A 19,549-nucleotide genomic window follows, 5' to 3' on the forward strand; every position below is an offset into this window, starting at 1 on the left:
GTGTTCAGTGGCCTGACCCCCCAAGGAGAGTCTCACATCTCCCTTTGCCCTACAAAATGCAAGTTCCAACATCAGGGCCCTTCAAGGTCACCTTGGTGGGTCCGGAACACCTGAGAGAGTGGCCGCAGTGGCAGTCTGCTCCTGAAGCACCCTTGCCGATGGCTCTATCACACACGTTTCACTCACGTCAAGCCAGATCCTGGCTTCCCATAGCTTGCTTTCTCAGACCTAGTTCACCTCAGGGCCACATAGGGCCCATCCAGTCCTGCCACCCACCCGAGGGTCACCTGGAAACCTGGGGATGATGACCATGCCTCTCAAGGCATCATCTCCAAGTGGATCATTCTTGGAAATCTTCTGGCAAGATCTCTAGGTGGCTGAATCCCAGGGTCAAACCACAAGGTCATAGGTGCTGGATCCAGAGTTAGAGTTCACTGAGGCCCTGCTCAGGAAACATAGCCAAGAAGTGAAGCGCTGGACCTGAGTGGGGAGGGAGACATGGGGGTTGTGAGGGCTTCTTCTGACGGGTTGAGCATCCAGCGCGGGATCCTGCTGCTCATCTGTCCTGGGTCCTAGAGGCCTGCACACGGTATGTTACAAAAGGTGGGCGAAGTAGTTCCCCCCCCCCCCCCCCCCCCCCCCCCCCCCCGCCGCCGCCACATCTAAGCCTGAGTGTGGTGTGTGGCTGAGGGTGCTGTGTGTGGCTTTGCTGAGAGAGATTCTCAGGCCTGAGATGTGACTTGCCCATGAGCTACGTCCATGTTTGGGGCTCTGTGCCAAGGGGCTATGGGCAGGCCTATATGAGGCTTATTTCCTCAGCCCACCCTGTCACCTGCCCAGTCTTAGGAGGTTGGGTAGTTTTGGGGCAACTCCAACACTTGCCATTGGGGAGGGAAATCAGATAAAGGTTTTCTTAACTCCCAGAAGCATAGGCATCACTAGGAATAGGGATCCTTCCAGGTCCCATGGTCTAGCAGACACCCTCCCACAGAACCTGCTCCTCACCCCAGCACTGACATTACATACCCATCCCTACAGGGATCATATAATCAATCGCCCTACTCCAGCCTCCCACCCGGATCTCACCAGATGCCTGCAAGTCACATCCATAAAGACCCCGGACAATAAATAGGCTGTCACCAAAGTCACCACCACCTCCCCCATCACAAGCCAGCCAGCACCCCATGGCTGCCAGCAGATTCTAAAGACACCCAGAGACTCTCCCAAACTCCTGCAGATCTCCTTTAGCCCCTAAAGTATTAATTTTGTCCTCACCAAGACCATCCTGGCTCAACATGCCACCTCTCACAGCCCCTCAGAGACCTGAGATGGCAGAGACACTGGCCATTGGGGAGCTCTGTTCCTACAGACCACAGCCCTGTCCCCTGAGCTCTGGACCTCACCTCCTGCTCTTAAGCCACTTTCATTCTTCCAAGTCTCTGTTTTCTCCTCTTTAAATGGAGAGTAATAGGAACACCTGCCTCATTTTTAATCCGAGAAAAATGCTTAGTACAGTGCCTGGCACCTCCCAAGCCAGCGCAGTATGGTAGCTAGCTGTTGACTTTTACATTATCTCCCCTCCGCTGGCCTGCCTCCACCTCCAGCTCACCAGGTCCAAGTCTGATCTCATCCCTCTCGTCCCCTCATCCCTGCCAGCTCCACCTCCAGGGCCAAGCCCTGCAGTCATCCTAGACCCCTCCTCCCTCAGTGGCCAGCCAGGCCCCAAATGCTGTCCATCTTTTCACTTCTACATCCTGAATAGTTGTCAACTTGGTCTTTGATCTTCATGCCCACTGCCATCCTCTCTCTACAGCCTCCCGAGGGTGTCCCTGGCTCCAGGCTGTCCTCTCCTGACCAGACGCCACGGAGGAGCCAGGGGTTCTTCCTAAAATGCAAGCCCGAGCCCCTCCCTCCCCTGTTACTTTCCCCTGCCGCTGAGGGTAAATGCAAGCCCTCGGTCCACCCGGTCACCTCCACCTCTGCAGCCTCACTGCTCCTCTCTTCTCTCCACCCCCACCCGCCTCTCACCCCAGCCCCAGGAGCACTTCCACCCCGGCCTGGCCGCACCACCATGTCACCTCCTCCAGGAATCCTTCCGGATCACCTCCATCCCCTTCCTCACCCCGCCTCCCGGCGGGGCCCAGCGCCCCCGCACCCCACCCCGTGCGCTCTCCCAGCGCGCAGGTACCCTCCGTGGACCAGGCCTCCAGCCCCGGGCCTCCCCCTCGTCCCCCTCCCCGCGGGCTCCGCCGCGAGCCCCACGGCCGGACCGGGTTGGTCCGGTCCCCCGCGGTCCCCTCGGGCCTCCGCGCCCGCGACCACGCGGTGGAGGTCCGTGAAGGGGACGAATCAGGAGCCTGCGCGGACCTTGCAGAGGAGGCGGGAGTCCGGGGGGTGCGGAGGGGGGCCGCTCCCCCCGGGCCCCGGGCCCCGACTCCCGGGCTGAGAAGTAGCGACAACTCCGAACCCCTCGCCCGGCCGCGCCGCCGGCGCCTCCGCCCCTCCCCCTCCCTCCCGCTCTTTGTCTCCCGGGCGCCCCCCTCCCCGCCGCGCGCCCCCTGCATCGCCCCTTCCGGGGGACCCCGAGACCCCCACCACCGCGCCGCGCCGCGCAACCGCCTGCCCGGCGGGGGAGGGGCCGCGTCCGGGGGGCCTGGCGGGCGGGGAGGTGGCGCTCTCTCTCTCTCTCTCTCTTCTCTCCATCCTCCCTCCCCCCTCACACACACACACACTGCACACACACTCACGCACACGCACGGAGCATCCTCCCATTAGGTCTCCCGGTCCAGCCCCGCCGGCGCCTCCTGCTCGCAGCAAACCCTCCCCAGCTCTCCCCACGCCCCCCCTCCGGCTTCGGGACCCTCCTCGCCGCCCCCACCCCACTCCTGGGATGGAGCGGACCGAGCCCGCCCGGAGCCCCCCGCGGCCGGGGTGACGGCCCCCGCCCGGAGCACCAGGGGCCCGAGGGGTTCCGTAGGCGCCGGACGCTGAAGATGACCGATGCTGGAGGTGAGGGGCCGGACCCGGGCGGGCGGGAAGCGGGGCTGCGGGGGGACCCCGAGGGGGGCTGGACGGAGTGAGGCGGCGGGGCCTTTCTTCCCCGTCCCTGGGGGGCTGCGCGGAGCCGGGGAGCCGGGCTGTCAGGGGAGGGGACGGGGGACGGAGACAGGATGGTGTCCCTAATCCTCTCCCTCCAGCCCGCTGCCGGGATAAATTAATTTAAAAAACTGGCGTGGGAGGAGGGGGAGAGGGCTTAACTCTCTCTTGTCCAACGCCGCGAGGGGCTGATGGATTGGAAAGAAACTGTCGGAGAGGCTCTGATGGGGGAGTGGGGGCCCAGGGGTGCAGTGGGTGCCCTGCCCTCCGCCTCTCCCCCAGCTCCAGCGGCGCCGGGGGGTTGCGGGGGGGCACGCTTGCCGGACGCCCCAAGCCTGGGCCTATGGGAGAGGGGCTTGGCTTTCTCTGGCTGCACAACTGCCTCCTCCCACCCCAGCCTCCTCTGCCGGCCATTCCTCCAGCCTTTCCCAGTTGCACTTCTCTCTCGGTCCCGTTCTGCTCCTCCTGGGCGCCTTTCCTCCAGCTGCCCGGCTGGGGCCACCCCTCTCCACAGCCCCCCTTGGGCCTCACTCGGGGCTGCCCGTGGCTCTTAGGTGAGGGGTGGTACCCCCACCAATCCACCACCGCTCTCCCCAGCCCCGCTGTCTCCTCTCCTTCCTTCTCTCTGGGGCTCTGTGGATTGACCCCCGCACCCCAACCGGTCTGTTCCTACTACCCCTTCTCTCTCCGGGCTGTGCCCCTTTCTTTCTCCTTCTCCTTCCCCAGGGTCCCAAGAAGCTTTGAGCTCACCTGGCTCCCAGAAAAGGGTCAAAGGTCATTGGAGCTCCTCTTCCGAGAATTGGAAGGAGCGCCCAGTAGAGTCAGAGCTCAGACTGTGAGCGGAGGGACAGGTTCATCTCTCCCTGTGGCAGTTACCTGGTTGAGTGTGTGTGTGTGTGTGTGTGTAGGAGTGTGATGGCTCAGTTTGGAATGAGGGGGTTGAGTGGGAGAGGCCCGGTGACCCCCTGGATGTCCTGCTTCCAGAGTAAGGAGGGTCCCCCAGCCACAGGGAGTTCGCGGGTGAAGGGAGGGGAAGAAAGCAGTTTGTGCTGAATCAGGATGGAATGGGCGCAGGTGTGAGCTGGAAGCCCCACCCTCCCCTGAGGGCACCTGACAGAGGACTCCTTTCACCAGAGGGTCTCCACCTGGACTGGCCTTGAATAAAGAACACCTGGGCCCCTTGCTTTACTTAGTGGTTAGAGCGGTGGGTTGGGGGTTCGATTCCCAGTCAAGGGCATGTACCTGGTTGCAGGTTCAATCCCTGGCCCAGTTGGTTGGGCTGCTGGAGGGGGAGGCAACCAATTGATGTATCTCTCTCACATCGATATTTCTCTCTCTCTTTCCCCCTCCCTTCCACTCTCTCTAAAAATCAATGGGAAAAATATCCTCACTACTCGGGCGAGGATTAAAAAAATTTGAAATCAATAAAAATGTTAAGAAAAGAGTACATGGGATCTCCATGTCAGGTTGTCTAAGAGAGGAGTCACCACAGCTTCCCTCAGGGAGCCTCCATTCTTATCTTTTTTTAAATTTACTTTTTCTTTTTAAATCCTCACCCAAGGATATGCTTGTTTGTTTGCTATTGATTTGAGAGAGAGAAAGAAAGAGAAACACCAATGTGAGAGAGAAACATCTATCAGTTGATCAGTGTCTCCTGTATGTACCTGACCGGGGATCGAACCCTCAACCTGAGTATGTATCCTGACCCAGAATCCAACCCATGACCTTTCCTGTGTGGGACAATGCTCCAACCAACGAAGCCATACCTACCGGCCAGGGCTCCATTCTTATCTTCAGAGCTTCCCTAGTCTGGTGGGGAATACTGCCCCCGCTCCTCAGGGAGCTCCCATTCAGATGTGGGAGAGATATGACCCACTTAGAGAATCAATGAAATATGAAAAATTCCTCACTTCCCAGTGCTTGGGTAAGGGTGGACTTAGAAGTTATGTAGACACATGGGAGGACGGAGGGCTATCTAGGACAGCTTTCTGGAGGAGGTGGCAGCTGTGTGCTGGTCAGATGCAGCTTTGTGATGGAATGAGGAAATGTGGTTTATTCTTAGGGGCAGCTTCCCTGCCCCTCTGGCCCCTCAGGACAGGAAGAGGGGTCCTACAACTTCTTTGCTACTTGCACCCAGAGTTCAGGAATGGCGGGAGGGTTCTTGGAGGGCCCGTATACCTGGCCCCTTCTGATACCTCATTTCCTGTTTTCAGCCCCAAGCACCCATAGAGCCTGCTTCTCCCAGTTCTAGCCAGTATGGAGCAGCCCCCTTTCCTCTACCTTTCTCCCTCTCGTGTCCTTTCCTTATGAGCATCTTCCAAAACTGCAGATCCTCACCCAGGATAGGGCTGAGAGGCCGGAGTCCCGGGTCAAGGTGGAGTTCTGCCAATTATCTCCTGCACCTTGGTTTCCACACCTGTAACGTGGGGATACTAAGAGTCCCAAGCCTGGCTAGCGCTCCGTGAGACGATGTCTCTGTAATAACAGGACAGCTGGAAAGGCCCCAGGCACGTGACTTAGCTTTCTACACCTACCACATGTCTGGTCTAACCCAGTGCCTGTCCTTCTCATGCAGACCGGAGTGTTGGGAGTAACTGGAGCCCTAGCCAGTTTGGTTCAGTGGATAGAGGCTTGTGGACCAAAGGGTCCCGGGGTTGATTTGGTCAAGGGCATGTACTTTGGTTGTAGGCTCCTCCCCAGCCCAGGCCCTGGTCGGGGCTCATGCAGGAGGCAACCAATGGATGTGTTTCTCTCACATCAATGTTTCTGTCTTTCCTTCTCTCTTCCATTCTCCCTAAAAATCAATGGAAAAGTATCCTGGGGTGAGAATTAAAAAACAAACAAACAAAAAAGCAGTAACTGGAGATCATGGTCCTGGAACGCAGTGTGCCCCTGCCCCTGAGCTTCCTCGCTCTCCCTTCATCCAGTATTCCCCTGCCCCTCTGACACCCAGGCCTTGGTGTCTGCTGCTGCAATCCTATATCTGCTAGGAAGCCCCAATTGTTTCAGCTGCACATATCCTGCTTTCCCACCTGCCCTCCTTGCTTCCCACCAAAACCACAAAATCAGCCCCCCACCCATCTGCACTTTTTCCCAGAACATGCTCAATGCATCATAGAGAGTTGGCTGTCCACTGCTGTGCTGTGAGTACTCCTCGTACCCCCTGGCATCTGTGAGTCTGTCTAGAACTGTGAGTTTGTCAAGAACAGTGGCTCTGCTGCTGATGGCGCCAGCTTCCTGAGTAGCTTGTGTTCAGGAAGGCAGGTGGTGAGCGCACCAATGATGGGGGTAGGGAGGTAGGACTGGGTGATGGATTGGAAGGCGGATAGTATGAACTGATGGATGCAAAGATGGATGGAAGGAGGGATGATGGGTGGATGGATGGAGGGATGGATGGGTGGAGGGATGATGGGTGGATGAATGTGTAAATAGGGAGGGAGGGAGGTGGATGGATGGATGGAGGGAGGGATGGAGGGATGGAGGGATGGGTGCATGATGGGTGGATGAGTGTGTAGGTAGGGAGGTAGGTAGGTGGATGGTGGAAGAACCTGAGTTCTGGTCCTGACATTGCCATTAACTTGTTATGTGATCGTAGGCCATTCTCCCTGTTGCTTTATTTGTAAAATGAGTGGATTGGATTTAAGAATCTCCAAGATTTCTCCTGGATTTTCTGTTGGACAGTCTATGATGATTAAAAGTTTTCCGGGAAAGCTAACAAAGGAAAGCCCTGAGAGAGTGAAGGGGGAAAGGTCTGTGACCTGGGTGGAGGCACACGGCCAATCACCTGGGACCATGACCACAGGACGCAGCCTGTGTCTACACCTTGGACCTGCTTCTGCCCCTACCTTCTGCTCTGCCTCCTGCCCCACCCGCCACAATCCGGGCTATTGCTATCGCTATCGTTCAGATAACTTCTCTTCCAGGGGCCTAAGGAAGAGTTCGGAGTGGAGGGGAGGGGCCAGAGGCCAGGAGCAGGTAGCCATTGCTGGCTCCCTGGCCTCCACCAACCTGAACCTCTTACCCATGGTCTTTCTCTGTCTGCCCCTTTGTTCTCCCCAGCTCTCTTGAGCCATGGCTTCTTCAAAGCTCCGAGAACCCGCTGATGAGGTGTTTGGTAAGTTCTGTTTGGCTCTATCTCTAGCCACCTGGCCCTTGGTGTGGGGTGGCAGGGAGGAGTCCCTTGGGGACTTTAGTGTGTGTGTGTGTGAAGCGTGTATGTTGTGGTCCTACGGCCTGATTCTTTGTCACACATCTGGACATGGCAATTACAACAGCAGCAATATTAATAAGGATCCTCTTTTAATAAGTGCTGCCTCCTGCCAGGCACTAAGGCCAGCACCCCCATCTCACACACACGTCTCATTGAATCCTCACACTAATGCTAGGGAGTGTGTCCATTTTACAGACAAGGAGCTCGGGCACAGTGCTGGAGTGACTTGCTTTAAAGATCCCATGGTAGGTTCATGGCAGAGCTGGGACTCCAGGCTGCCAGTTCCCTGCTCTCAGTCACGGTGCGGTACACCTGTACCCGCCAGGACAGGGGACACACATCACTTTTAATTTGCATACACAAGGGACCACTCTGCATGGATGTACACAGAACTCAAATGCATAACACGCAGTCTCAGTACGCACCGGGGTGCGTGCACTCACCTGCCTGCGCCGTCCTTTACCCCCTGCGACCTTTCTATTGTATGAATTGGAGATAGACAACCAGCAGGGCAGAGTTCCCAGCATACAGTGGGGTGGAAAGGCTGTTTCCCAGCTGGAATTGATGCAGGAGTCAGTGAGCAAGGGAACATGGAGGAGAGGTGGAGACAGACAGAAGCGCCTGAAGCCTGTAACGTGTGCAGCTTTCAGAACTCACATTGGTGTGCATGACCTTGAGGGGCTCCTGGGTGTGGAAGGCCACAGGGCCTCCCAGCTTCTCCTCCCCTGACTTCTCATCTCCACCTTCCTTCCCTTTCCCCCTCCCCCTCCCCTGCTCACCTCCTTCTCCCCTGTCCCTGCCACATGCCCTGGCCATGCCAGGAACTGCCGCCTCCCTGCTCCTGGGGGATGCTGCTTTCCACTCGCCCTCCCTGGGACCTGTGGAGGGTTTGCCTCTAGGAGACCCCCCCTCCCGACCCCCCCCACCCCCCACCCCCACCATGAACTGCGGCTGGGCCTCAGACTCAGACTCGAGCTGCTCCACCTCCACCCAGGCCTGGCCTGACCTCTGGCCTGACAGAGGCTCTTCGTCCTCCACACCCCTCTCCCACCCCAACCCTTCCTGTTTTCCTTCTCCCTGACAGCCCTGCCTGCTTCCCCAAGGCGAAAGGCAATTAAATATTCAAGACTTCCCACTGCCCTGGGCCTGAGTAGCTCCCAGGGGGAGAGTGGGGAGGAAAGCATCTGGAGGGAAGGATGGAAGAAAGGGAGGGGCCGGGAGAGCCAGGGCTGGAGGAGGGACTGCCCCACCTTGCTCCCTAGATCCTCCAAGGTAGGATGACCATGGTCCTGTGGTCATGGCTCAGAGTCAGGAGCAAAGGGCCCTCTCCCTGGCCCTCCTCTTCCTCCCCATCCCTATGCATGTATGTAGTGTGTGTAACACAGACACATGCCAACAATATTTTGTTGTGGGAAACCAAACGTAGGGAGAATAGCACTGTGCACTCCATCATGTAACTCAGGGTGGCTGGTCACCGGCTGAGCCCTAGCACCCCCCAGAGTGGCAAGAACGCTGGCCTGGGAGCCCGGAGACCTGCATGCTATGACCTCTGCCCCTGGTTAAACCTTTCCTCTCCCAGCCTCACCTTCCCCACCTGTAAAATGAGGGTTTGGACTCAGAAGCCACTCCCATCTAGGCCTCAGAGGAGGTACAGCCGGCTTGTTAGTTACAAACCGAGCCTTGGGAGCCAGGCTGCCTGTAACCCGCCGGCTCTTCACCAGCCATATTAAGGCTGCCTGGGGATTCCCGGAGCATCTTCTCATAGGGCTGTGGGAGGTTTAAACGAGCTAGTAATTGTGAAGCACTTAGACCAGCCAGTGAGAACTCAGTAAGTATTAACTGTTATTGTTCTGTCTTCAGTCCGCAGTCCTCACTGCTTCCAGTGTCAGGGGGCAGGGAACGGAGGGCTCCCTCCCCCAGCTCAACCCAGGGAGCCTTCCCCAGCTCAGCCCAGGGAGCCTTCCCCAGCTCAGCCCAGGGCCTGCACTGCAGGCTGCACTGGCGCCTGCTGGTCGCCGGGCACTCCCAGCCCGAGACCACGCCATCCCCTCTTGTTCTTTCTGCAGCCTTGGCTCTGTATTGTCACCCACACCTCAGCCTGGCGACCTCATCTAGAACAGTGGCCCCAGTCACTGCCTGTCCTCCTCCTACATTTGACAAATATTAGAGGTACCGCTGAACAAGCCAAAGTCACCACCATCATGGAGCGTGAATTCTAACCCAGGGCCGAGCAGGGGGGCGGGTAACAAAGCCCACACGACTAAACAGGGAGAGGGTAGAAGGTGCGGGGTGCTGTGCAGAGGATGGGACGTGGGCGGTGTTGGGCGGTGACCTCACCAGCGCTTGCGTGGAACTGGGGTCCATCTCTGCACCTGTCCATGGAAGTGTGGCTTTACCTCGCTTGTCAAATGCCTACTGAGCACCTACCCTCGCCAGGCCCCGCACCAGGCTCGTAGGGTACCCGTGGACAGGCAAGGGTGTCGCTTCTGCTGTGTAGACTGGCATGGGACACTCATGCCCAACCAGATCATAGTGGCTGTCCGGAGTGGGGGCAGGCAACGAGGTGACATGTTGGAGTTGAGGGCCAAAGGGTGGCGAGTGATGGAGCAGAGGGAGCAGCAGGAGCACAGGGATGGAGGTGGGACAGGAAGGTAGAGGCGGGTGTCTGGGTATCAGTATAAACCAGTGGTCAGCAAACTGCGGCTCGTGAGCCACATGCGGCTCTTTGGCCCCTTGAGGGTGGCTCTTCCACAAAATACCAAATTCTGCGCATGGGCCACCAAGTTTCAATCGCACTGTACATGCGTGCCCGCACATGGTATTTTGTGGAAGAGCCGCATGTGGCTCACGAGCCACAGTTTGCCGACCACTGGTATAAGCGGTTCCATCCAGTGCCCACTGCAGGCAGTGCCTATGAGCACTTACCACGTCACAGGCGTTATGGGGAAGCACGTTACAGGGATTCTCTTATGTGGTGCTCATGGCTCCGTAAGGAAGAGACTGCTGGTATGGCCCATTTTACAGACGAGGAAGCAGGGTGCTGAGGCCATGCTCTGGGACAGTGGGGTAGGGTGGTGGAGGGGGAGGTGGGAGGTGGGCAGCTGGGGAAGGCCTGGCCTAAGGCAATCAGTCCTGTTGGAGAAAGAGGCCAGGTTCCAGGGGTGTGAGGAGGCAAACCTATCCTTTCATTAAAATAATATTTTCTAACCACTACATACCAGGCACCATTCTGTGCCTGTGTTAGAGCAATGGACAAAATAGAAACATCTGTGCTGGTGGAGCTGACCTTCTAAAGGGTGGAGAGAGACAGTGAATGAAATAAGATATACAGTATTCTAGGGAATGGTACACAACACAGGAGAAAATAGATATGTGAAAAATAGGTTCTGGGGGTATTAGAGATTACTAGAGGCCTGGTGCATGAAATTCATGCACTCAGGGGGAGTCCCTCAGCCTGGCCTGCGCCCTCTCGCAGTTCAGGAGCCCTTGGGGATGTCTGTATGCTGGCTTAGGCCCGCTCAGTCAGACATCCTTAGCACTACTGCAGAGGAGGGAGAGCCTCCCGCCACCGCCACTGCGCTCACCAGCTGTGAGCCCGGCTTCTGGCTGAGCAGTGCTCCCCCTGTGGGAGCACAGTGACCACCAGAGGGCAGCTCCTGCGTTGAGTGTCTGCTCCCTGGTGGTCAGTGTGCATCATAGCGACTGGTCATTCTGCCGTTTGGTCTGTTTGCATATTAGCCTTTTATTATTATAGATTATGTGGTCGGGGAAGTCCTCAGAGTATTTAAGCCAAGACCGGAAGGAGGTGAGAACCATGCAGAAATCTAGGCTAGAGCCTGCAGGACAGGAAGAGGAAGTGCAAAGGCCCCGAGGTGCAGGTTAGGCTTGCATGAGGAAGAGCCAGGCAACCAGGATGGCTGGAGTGGGGAGAGGGAGAGAAGCAGAAGCTCAGAGAGGTGGCACAGACTGTCTCTCAGAGGGCAGACTTGGGGTGGAAGGCTCCTGGGAGACGCAGGTTCTTCCTCTGTGTGAGATGGAAGTCACAGAGGAGTGACACGGGCTGACATGTTTTATCAGGATCACTCTGGCAGCGGTGTTGAAAATAGACTGTAAATGGGAAAAGGAGGAGGAGGGAATACCAGCTGGGAGGCGAGAGGAGATGATGACCTAGAAGGTTGTGAGGAGTTCTCTTTCGTCTCCCCTCCTCTACCTTACCCTCCCCTCCCCTCCTCTCTCCTACCCTCTTTTTCTCCCCTACTCTTCCGTGGACTGTCTCTCCTCTTTCTCCCCATATGCATACATGCATGTGAGTGTGCATAACACAAACACATACGAACACTATTTTATTTTTTAAAATATATTTTATTGATTTTTTTTTACAGAGAGGAAGGGAGAGGGATAGAGAGTTAGAAACATCGATGAGAGAGAAACATCGATCAGCTGCCTCCTGCACACTCCCCACTGGGGACGTGCCCGCAACCAAGGTACGTGCCCTTGACTGGAATCGAAACTGGGACCCTTGAGTCTGCAGGCCGATGCTCTATCCACTGAGCCAAACCGGCTAGGGCACGAACACTATTTTGTGGGAAATCAAAAGCGGAGAGAATAGCACTGTGCTCTCCATCATATGCATGTACTTGTCACTCAGCCGCAACCATCGTCAGCGTGTGGATTAGCCTTGCTCCGTCTCTGTCCCTTTGCACGCTCCACTCCTCTGCCCCGGGATTATTTTGAACCTAATCCAAAACATCTTGTCATTTCACCATAAATATTTCAGTGCGTGTAGATATCTGCCAGAAGTGGAGCGAAGAGGAACTGTGGACGGATGGGTGTGTAGGGCGGGAGGGAGAAAGAGGGCCCAGCGATGACTCCAGGGGTTTGCTCTGAGAAGCTGGAAGGATGCAGCTGCCATTTGCTGAGCTGGGCAGACTGGGAGGAGCAGCTTGGGGTGGGGAGTCCAGTTCTGACATGCGCATTGAAGGTGCCCATTGGCCATGCACGTGGAGATGTCAGGTAGGCAGCTGGACACATGAATGACCACCTGGGTCTGAGGCTGAGGGTCAGGGCAGCAACTGGGTGGAGGAGGAGGCCTTTCACTGAGCCAGGGGACAGAGAAACCAGTTTGAGGCCGGGTGGTGGGTTTGTTTTGATGGGTTGAGTATGAGGTGCCTGGTAGGTGCTGAGGTGCCCAGGTTTGGGATTCAGGGGAGGGGTCAGGGCTGGAAATAGACATGGGTGGTGGTTAAGCCAGGAGAGCCACTGGGATGTCTGCAGACAAGAGAAAGAGGAGCAGACAGCACAGAACCGGCCTGGGGGATGGGATGGGGTCCCTAGCTCACTGGAGGTAGGGTGGGAAGAAAGGTCTAAATCCATCCTTAAGTCCCGGAAGAACCTTCTCTCCCTGGCGACTTGGAGGTTGAGAGACACACTGCAGAGCGAGGGCGGAGCAAATGGAGCTCGGAGCAGTAGGGTTTATGCATGACCCACTCACTGGGTTTGCCAGCTCTTGCTCCACATCCCCAGCCAGGACCTGGCCCTGGGCCACAGACCCCAGGACAGGCCCCAGGCCTCAGGGGACTGTGAGTTTTCCTCCCTGCAGCTGCCACTGGTTTGTGTGTGTGGAGGGGGAGGGGGTGGGGAGCAGGGATCCCTCTGCTCCAGTTCCCCGGAGAGCCAATGGTGCTATCTCTGAGTGTGACCCTGAGCATGGCACAGCAAGCCGGTGTCCCCAGCGGGGCCAGCCTCTGGAATCAGACTAGCCAGGCTCCGATCCCAGGATCCCAGACCACTGCTAGCTGGTGGCTTCAGGCAGACTTTCCCTCTCTGAGCCTCAAGTTTGCTCAGCTCTAAAATGCGCATAATGGCCCTAGCCTGGTGCAGTCGCACTTCCTCAGTGATAGCCATTGTTACGGTGATCTCTCCAGTCTCATCCCCCAGCCCTTCCCTCCACAAACCTGTACCCTCCAACTGCCCGGGAGGTGCCCCCTTGGCCCCGCTGCCCTACTTCCCAGCATTGCATATACGAGTCTCGCCAACCTGGCATATGCAGATCTTAAGACCCAGCCCTGGCGTGTCCTCCTCTGACCCAGCCAGCCAGGGCGGTCCTGTCCCCCCCTGCCTGTGAGGGGTTCCATCACCCGGCTGTATCTATGTGCCGACGTGTCTGCTTCCCCGGAGACTGAGAGAGACCATCTCATCTGCACTCCCAGTGCCTGGCACTCGGAAACATTCATTGAATGCCTGGGGCGTGAGTGCAGGCGGCCACTGGAGGTGCCCTGGGCTTGCGGTCCTCATGCATCTGGTCTCTGCCCCCTCCCCCCGGTTTGCAGACCTAGACTTGGCTGTGCCAGAGACCGTCAGACTGGACAGCAGTTTACACAAAGCCCGGGCCCAACTGCTGGCCAAAGGCCGTAGACATCGGCCTTCCCGCTCCAGGCTTCGGGACAGTGCCAGCTCTGCGGAGGATGGTGAAGGCTCCGATGGGCCCGGAGGCAAGGTTGGGGCCGCCCACCCAATCACACATACCCCACCCACTCTGCTTGCCCCTGGAGAGCCCCTCCAAACCCTCTTCCAGGGAAGCCACACACCCAGGCTTCTGATCTAATAATGCTCACAAGCTGTAGCTACCTTCACATTTGGCTCATTTCATCCTTAAGGAAGAGATTATCATCCTCATCTTACAGATGAGAAAACGGAGGCTCAGAGGTTCCGTCACAAAGTCACACAGTAATGGAAGGAGGTGGGATTCAACCCCAGCCTATGTGACTGACTGCCCCTGTTCCCACCTCGCACTGCCCAGCCACCCCTCCGCCCGCATGGGGAGAAGCCCCTCTAGGTCCCCCGAAAGACGCCTCAGAGGCTCCCGTGCAGTTTACAGGGGGAGCCTGGCGCCCAGCCCCTCAGGGAAGCGGGGAGGAGGGATGGCGGTGAGCGGCTGCCCCTCCCGCAGGTGACCGACGGCTGCGGGAGCCCCCTGCACCGGCTGCGCTCGCCTTTGCACTCGGGCCCAGGGTCTCCGGCCGTGGGCTCGTTCTGCCTGGAGCCTCCGGGGTTGCGGCGCAGCCTGGATGAGGATGAGCCGCCACCCTCGCCGCTCACCCGCTACCGACCCCTGCACAACGCCGCATCGCACGAGGGCCTGGCCGCCGCCTCCTGCTCGCCGCCGCGCTCCGCGCCCTCCTCGGACAGCTCGCCCAGCTTTGTGCGCCGCCACCTGCGTGCGGAGCCGCACAGCGAAGGTGAGCGAGGCCCGCGCGGCGCCCCCTGCTGGTGCGCTCGGGGACCGCAGCGGCACCGAAGCCCAGGGCTGGACCAGTGCAGAGCGGCTGGGGTGGTGGTGGTTTCACTCATCTGAGCGCCTACGACTGGAGGCTCGGCGCACAAGCGAGCAAACATGCAGTTTCTCAGCCTCCGGGGGCTTGTAGTTTCCGGGAGGAACAATGAAATAGTTCCTTATAGTCCACCGGTTGGCGACCTGCTCCAAAGGTTTCCTTAAACCAGCGGTCGCCAACTTTATGGACCTCGCGAACCACCGGTTGGCGACCGCTGGTAGCGGGCAAGAGGAAAGCTGGGTGTAGGTGCGACACTGCTTCTCTGATGGAGAGACAGCGCCTGCAAGCCGAGTATAGCCAGATTCCACGAGGTAAAGTAAGGGCGTGGTCAGGATGTTTACAATGTTCTCAAGGGTTTCGAATCCACTCAATTACTCGCACCTGATCAAGCTTTGTTTCCTTGCTGAACCTCTCGCAGCCCACATCACTCAGCCACGTGGGACCACAGGTTCAGACCATAAGGTCAAGCTTACTAGGTTCAACCATAGCCTTTGGCTATCATTGTGCTGGGACTTACACGTGGCTTTGTCACGAGAGGATCGTGCCCTCTCATTAGTCCCAGGCCAGAACCTGTCCAAACGCTGTAGCCGCTCCCACAGGGAGCATATGAAAGGTGACAGGACCTAGTTGGGAGCATCCTGGAAGGCTTCTCTGAGGAAGTGACATGTGGTGCAAGATTGGAAGGCTGGTTAGAAGTTGGCCAAGATAAAATTAACACGGAATAGTAGTGGTCCCTGCCTTTTCAGAGTGGTTTATGGTTTGCATCAGGCTTTCATAAACATCCCATTAGGTCCCATGAAATATCCCCGTATTTGAGATGAAGGGAGCTCAGAGAGTTAGAGTGACTGTCCTGGGTCCCACAGCCAGTGAGGGGCACCAGAGCCAGATGGCATGATTCTAAGTTGGGAGAATTTCCACCACCTGACACTGGCAGCTGGAGGAGGCAGGCAGGCAACCACAGGCTATTTCCTTCCCTCTTCCCCAAAGATGACAGTCGGGATGCCAGCCCACCTGAGCCTGCCAGTCCCACCATTGGCCTGGATAAGAAGACTCGCCGGAAGTTCCTGGACCTGGGGTGAGTGGAGGAGGGACCAGAGCCAAAGGCGTGGAGCTGTTGGGGCGCAGGGTAGCACAGTGGGCAGCACTGGCCCACCCCCCTCTTCCCTCCTGGTAGGGTCACCTTACGCCGAGCATCTACTAGCAAGAGCCGGAAGGATAAGGGCAGCAACCGCCTGTCCATGGGCAGCAGGTAAGTGGTACCCACCACACCTCAGCCTCAGCTTCTACCCATAATTCCCTGTGGGCCCGGCCCTCTCCTCGGTGCCCACACCCATGCAGGATGCTCTCTCCACAGGGAGTCGGTGGAGGGGTCCAGCAGGTCAGCGGGCTCCCCGTTCCTGCCCTTTTCCTGGTTCACAGACAGTGGCAAGGGCTCAGCGTCCTCCGGCAGCACCACCTCCCCTGCCTGCTCCCCTAAACATGAGAGCTTCAGCCCTAAGAAGTCAGCTTCTCAGGTAAGTCCATGGCCTTCTTGCCCCCATACTGGCCCTAGGGCTCAGGTGACATGAGAGCATACTCCACTCTGGCTTGGGCTGGGATCAGGCATTCCTAGAGTCCATTAGTCCTCCATAAAGCCATCCGGTGGTCACTCATTCATCCATCTCAGTTTGTGCATTCACTTGTTCACTTATTCATATTCTGATCAGTTAAGCTGTTGATTCATTCATTGCTTCATCAGTTCAGCACATCACTAAATACTATGATTCCCCTAGTGTATACCCAGCCTGAGGTCTCCTCTATTCCTGCTAACTTTTCTGCCTGGCTCATTCTAGCCCCATGTCCTCCCACAGGCCTCAGAGTCATGTGGTGCCTGCCCAGCTCCTGGCTCTTGCATAGGGTGCCTGGTGCCGAGTCCAGATGGGGGTGGGTGGGTTGTGGGGACTCCCTTGAGCTGGGGCAAGCTTTCTGCTCAGCAGCATGCATACCCTCCCGTCTAGGAATCCACCCTGAGTGATGACTCCACACCCCCCAGCAGCAGCCCCAAGATCCCGAGTGGTCCCCGGCAGGAGACCAAGTGTTCCTACCCCTACCACACGCTGTCCCAGTCTTCGGATGAGGTGAGCAGGCCCTGGCCTCTGACTATGCCGGGTGTGCAGGCCACAGGCCAGGTCTTCCCCCCTCACTCTCCTTGGTCTCCACCCCAGTTCCTGGATGAACCTCTCCCCACTATCCACCACTGGACCAGTCAGCAGGTGGGCCAGTGGCTGCACAGCCTCAACCTGGAGCAGTATGCCGCCGAGTTTGCCGCACGGCAGGTGGACGGGCCGCAGCTCCTGCAGCTGGATGGAAGCAAACTGAAGGTGGGTCAGAACCTGAGGCAACCTTCAAGGATTGGGTTCCCCTACCCTGACCTTGTCTCTCCTACTGCCCTAACCTCTGACGTCTAGGCAGGGTCCCTGGCCTGATCTTTGTACTTTAGCGTGGGTCCTCAGTCTGACTTGAAACTGAAACCCAATTCTTTAGTTTGACCTTCAAGCTCCAGGCCTTGACCTTTAGGGCTTCATCTCATCGAACTCTTGACTCTGATGAGTCTCCTGGTATCGCGGGAAGCAGGCCTCTCCCCTGATCACCTTGTCTGCTTCTCAGTTGTGGAGGCGGGTGGTAATGGAGGGGGATCGGGAGGGGCCTGATGGCTGTGCTGCGAGGTTCTGGCCTGTTTCCACCCTCTGCCAAGTTGCCTGGGGAAGGAGTAGGGAGGAGAGCCCCCCGGGAAGTCTCTGGAGTGGGAAGGGGCCTCACAACGGACCAGCTGTGTGACCTTGGGCAAGTTGCACCCCATCTCTGGGCATCAGGGTCATGGCCAGGCTGAAATTCTGAGTGGAGGAGTGGGAGCCAGGGATTATGGGAAGTGGAGGATGGTGGAGGCTGGGGTGCTGGTGAAGGGCCTGGTACTCCCCACCCTCTTCTCTCCCAACTACTCCCATTTCAAATTCTTGCCCTGAGGGTTCTGATCCACTGGCAGGTCTGGGAGGTGGAGGCTACACTTCAGAGGGGACAGATGGAGCTCCGGGGAGGGCACACCTGGACACACAGAACCTGGGGGTGGTTCTGGGGCGCTTTCCCTCACTCTCAACTCCTCCCCCAGAGCCTGGGGCTCAGCAGCTCGCATGACCGGGCACTGGTGAAGCGGAAGGTGAAGGAGCTGGCAGCGGCCGCTGAGAAGGAGCGCAAGGCCCAGGAGAAGGCTGCCCGGCAGCGCGAGAAGCTCCGGCGCCGGGAGCAGGAGGCCAAGAAGAGCTAGAGGAGAGCGAGGCAGGCATGGCACCCAGGCACGGGCAGCCGCCGCTGGGCGGGCACAGGCTCGCGGGGAAGTGGAGCCTGGGCGCCAAGCTTGGGCTGGCCCGGCCCCACGGTCTCAGGGGTACATGCCCTCTCTCATCTTGTCACTCTGTCTGGACCAAGATCCCCCAGAAAGGGAGGCCCAGGGAGAGGGCCCAGTACTAAATCGCCTTCCAGGACTGGTTTGGCACAGAGTTCCTGGGGGAGGTTGCAGATCATGGGAAGAGGGCAGGGAGGCCAGGGCTGAAGGCAGCCTGGGAGCCCAGAGGCACCTGGGTCAGTCTGACCCTCTGTCCTCAGGCCACCGTGGTGCTGGGGCCTGCAGTGAGCTGGCATGTCTACCTGCCTGCCTTCCAGAGGCCCTGCCATGGGGCCAGGGTCCCAGGGCTGAGTCAGGTGGCTGAGCACCGGGGAGGAGTGGGTGGGTGGTCGGTCCTCTCGGGCTCTCCAAGGTGGCTGTGTGTGGGAGAGCCCTCTGTTCCCAGGGAGGCCGGTGGGCACTGCAGCCAGCTGCACTCAGGGTAGACTCCAGTCTCCTCCTTAATCGGAGAGCAGAGCAAGCAGCATGGCTATCCGCGCGAAGGGAGGATGAAACCCTCCTTCTTTTCTTCCCCTGCCCTGCCCTGCGGTCCCCATGATGAGAGGACACCTTACTGTCCTGCCGCTCCCGGGGCCCAGCCAGGCCTGTTTGTCCTGCTCTCTAAGGCAGGCCCACTCCTCCGGCTGGTCACAGAGCAAACTCAGAGCTGTGGGGACACTGGACGCCCCCTACCGATGCCTGTGTGGGACTGAACTGGCGAATCCTCACCCTAGCCAGGCAGAGGCAACTCTGGGTCCCCTGGAAACTGCTAGATTGGCAGGGTTTGTCAGCCCTCCCTCACCTGGAAGACAGTGCAGGCTCTGCCTACAAGGAGGGGTGGGGCCAGAGTGTACCCCAGCAGCCCAGGGATGGCACCTGTCCTTGTCAGGAGGCGCACTCGGGGCTAGAAAACTAGCCCAGCTTCTGGAGCACTGGCCAGTTTCCAGTGGGGCTACGGGGCCTCTGACTAGAAGGGACCCCGCACCTCCATCTGCCTGGAGTCGGGGACAGGACCCAGTGCATGCCAACTCCCTTCATTCCTGCCCAGGGCCTGTGGCTTGAGGGCCACCCCGTCCCTGGGACCCAGCCCTTTGCTGCTCTTTGCTCTGTGCTAGAGGAGCTTCAGAGGGAAACAGATATGGGGGCCCTGGCACCACCTGGGCCCGGTGGAGGCTGGTGGGGAGGTTGGCGGGCACCCGGGTCCTGGAAACTATCGGGAGCTCTGTGGGTGCCCACCTGCATGTGAAGGGGGAGGCAGTACTCAGTTTATTTCAATAAACACTTATGATGTGCCAGTGATCTCTGTCTTCCTGGCTGGGGGCTGGCCTGGGCTCTGTCCTTGTGGTAACACTGAGTCATGCCCTGAGCTGTCCGGCCATCCCGAGCGTGTCATATGCTGGTCACAGGGGCTGCAGTCTGCACGCACTTGTCTTTTGTTTGTCCTGTGGATCTCCCCGCCGCTCCCCTCCCCCCACCCCCCCAACCAGGAAAGCA

At 58.3% G+C, this 19,549-nt stretch overlaps 1 protein-coding gene across 3 annotated transcripts; it reads left to right on the plus strand.

Annotated features, from left to right (window-relative positions):
* Nucleotides 1–2,680: 2,680 nt before the first annotated feature.
* SAMD14 (sterile alpha motif domain containing 14) lies at nt 2,681–19,345 on the plus strand. Of its 3 annotated transcripts, XM_070394843.1 has the most exons (10): nt 2,684–3,009; nt 7,156–7,210; nt 13,636–13,802; nt 14,256–14,544; nt 15,625–15,712; nt 15,812–15,886; nt 15,992–16,151; nt 16,635–16,754; nt 16,842–16,997; nt 17,783–19,345. In XM_070394843.1, exons 2-10 carry the CDS (start codon nt 7,168–7,170, stop codon nt 17,936–17,938), a joined length of 1,254 nt encoding a protein of 417 aa, XP_070250944.1. In that variant the 5' UTR covers nt 2,684–3,009; nt 7,156–7,167; the 3' UTR covers nt 17,939–19,345. The 3 variants fall into 3 exon arrangements, with proteins under 3 accessions (XP_070250943.1, XP_070250944.1, XP_070250945.1); XM_070394842.1 differs by having other exon boundaries at nt 2,681–3,009; nt 16,635–16,997; XM_070394844.1 differs by lacking the exon at nt 13,636–13,802.
* The last annotated feature ends 204 nt before the right edge of the window (nt 19,346–19,549 follow it).

The sequence above is a fragment of the Myotis yumanensis genome, unplaced genomic scaffold (assembly GCF_028538775.1).
Source record: "Myotis yumanensis isolate MYYU_CA2020_CCGP unplaced genomic scaffold, mMyoYum1.0.hap1 SCAF_16, whole genome shotgun sequence".
Classification (NCBI taxonomy): domain Eukaryota; kingdom Metazoa; phylum Chordata; class Mammalia; order Chiroptera; family Vespertilionidae; genus Myotis; species Myotis yumanensis.

What these genes read in the sequence shown, in the direction of transcription:
- SAMD14 (XM_070394842.1), top strand. Translation starts at nt 7,168, where the DNA reads ATGGCTTCTTCAAAGCTCCGAGAACCCGCTGATGAGGTGTTTG. An exon ending in CCGATGGGCCCGGAGGCAAG is followed by an intron (nt 13,803 to 14,255) that starts GTTGGGGCCGCC and finishes CCCCTCCCGCAG; the next exon opens with GTGACCGACGGCTGCGGGAG. An exon ending in TGGATGGAAGCAAACTGAAG is followed by an intron (nt 16,998 to 17,782) that starts GTGGGTCAGAAC and finishes CTCCTCCCCCAG; the next exon opens with AGCCTGGGGCTCAGCAGCTC.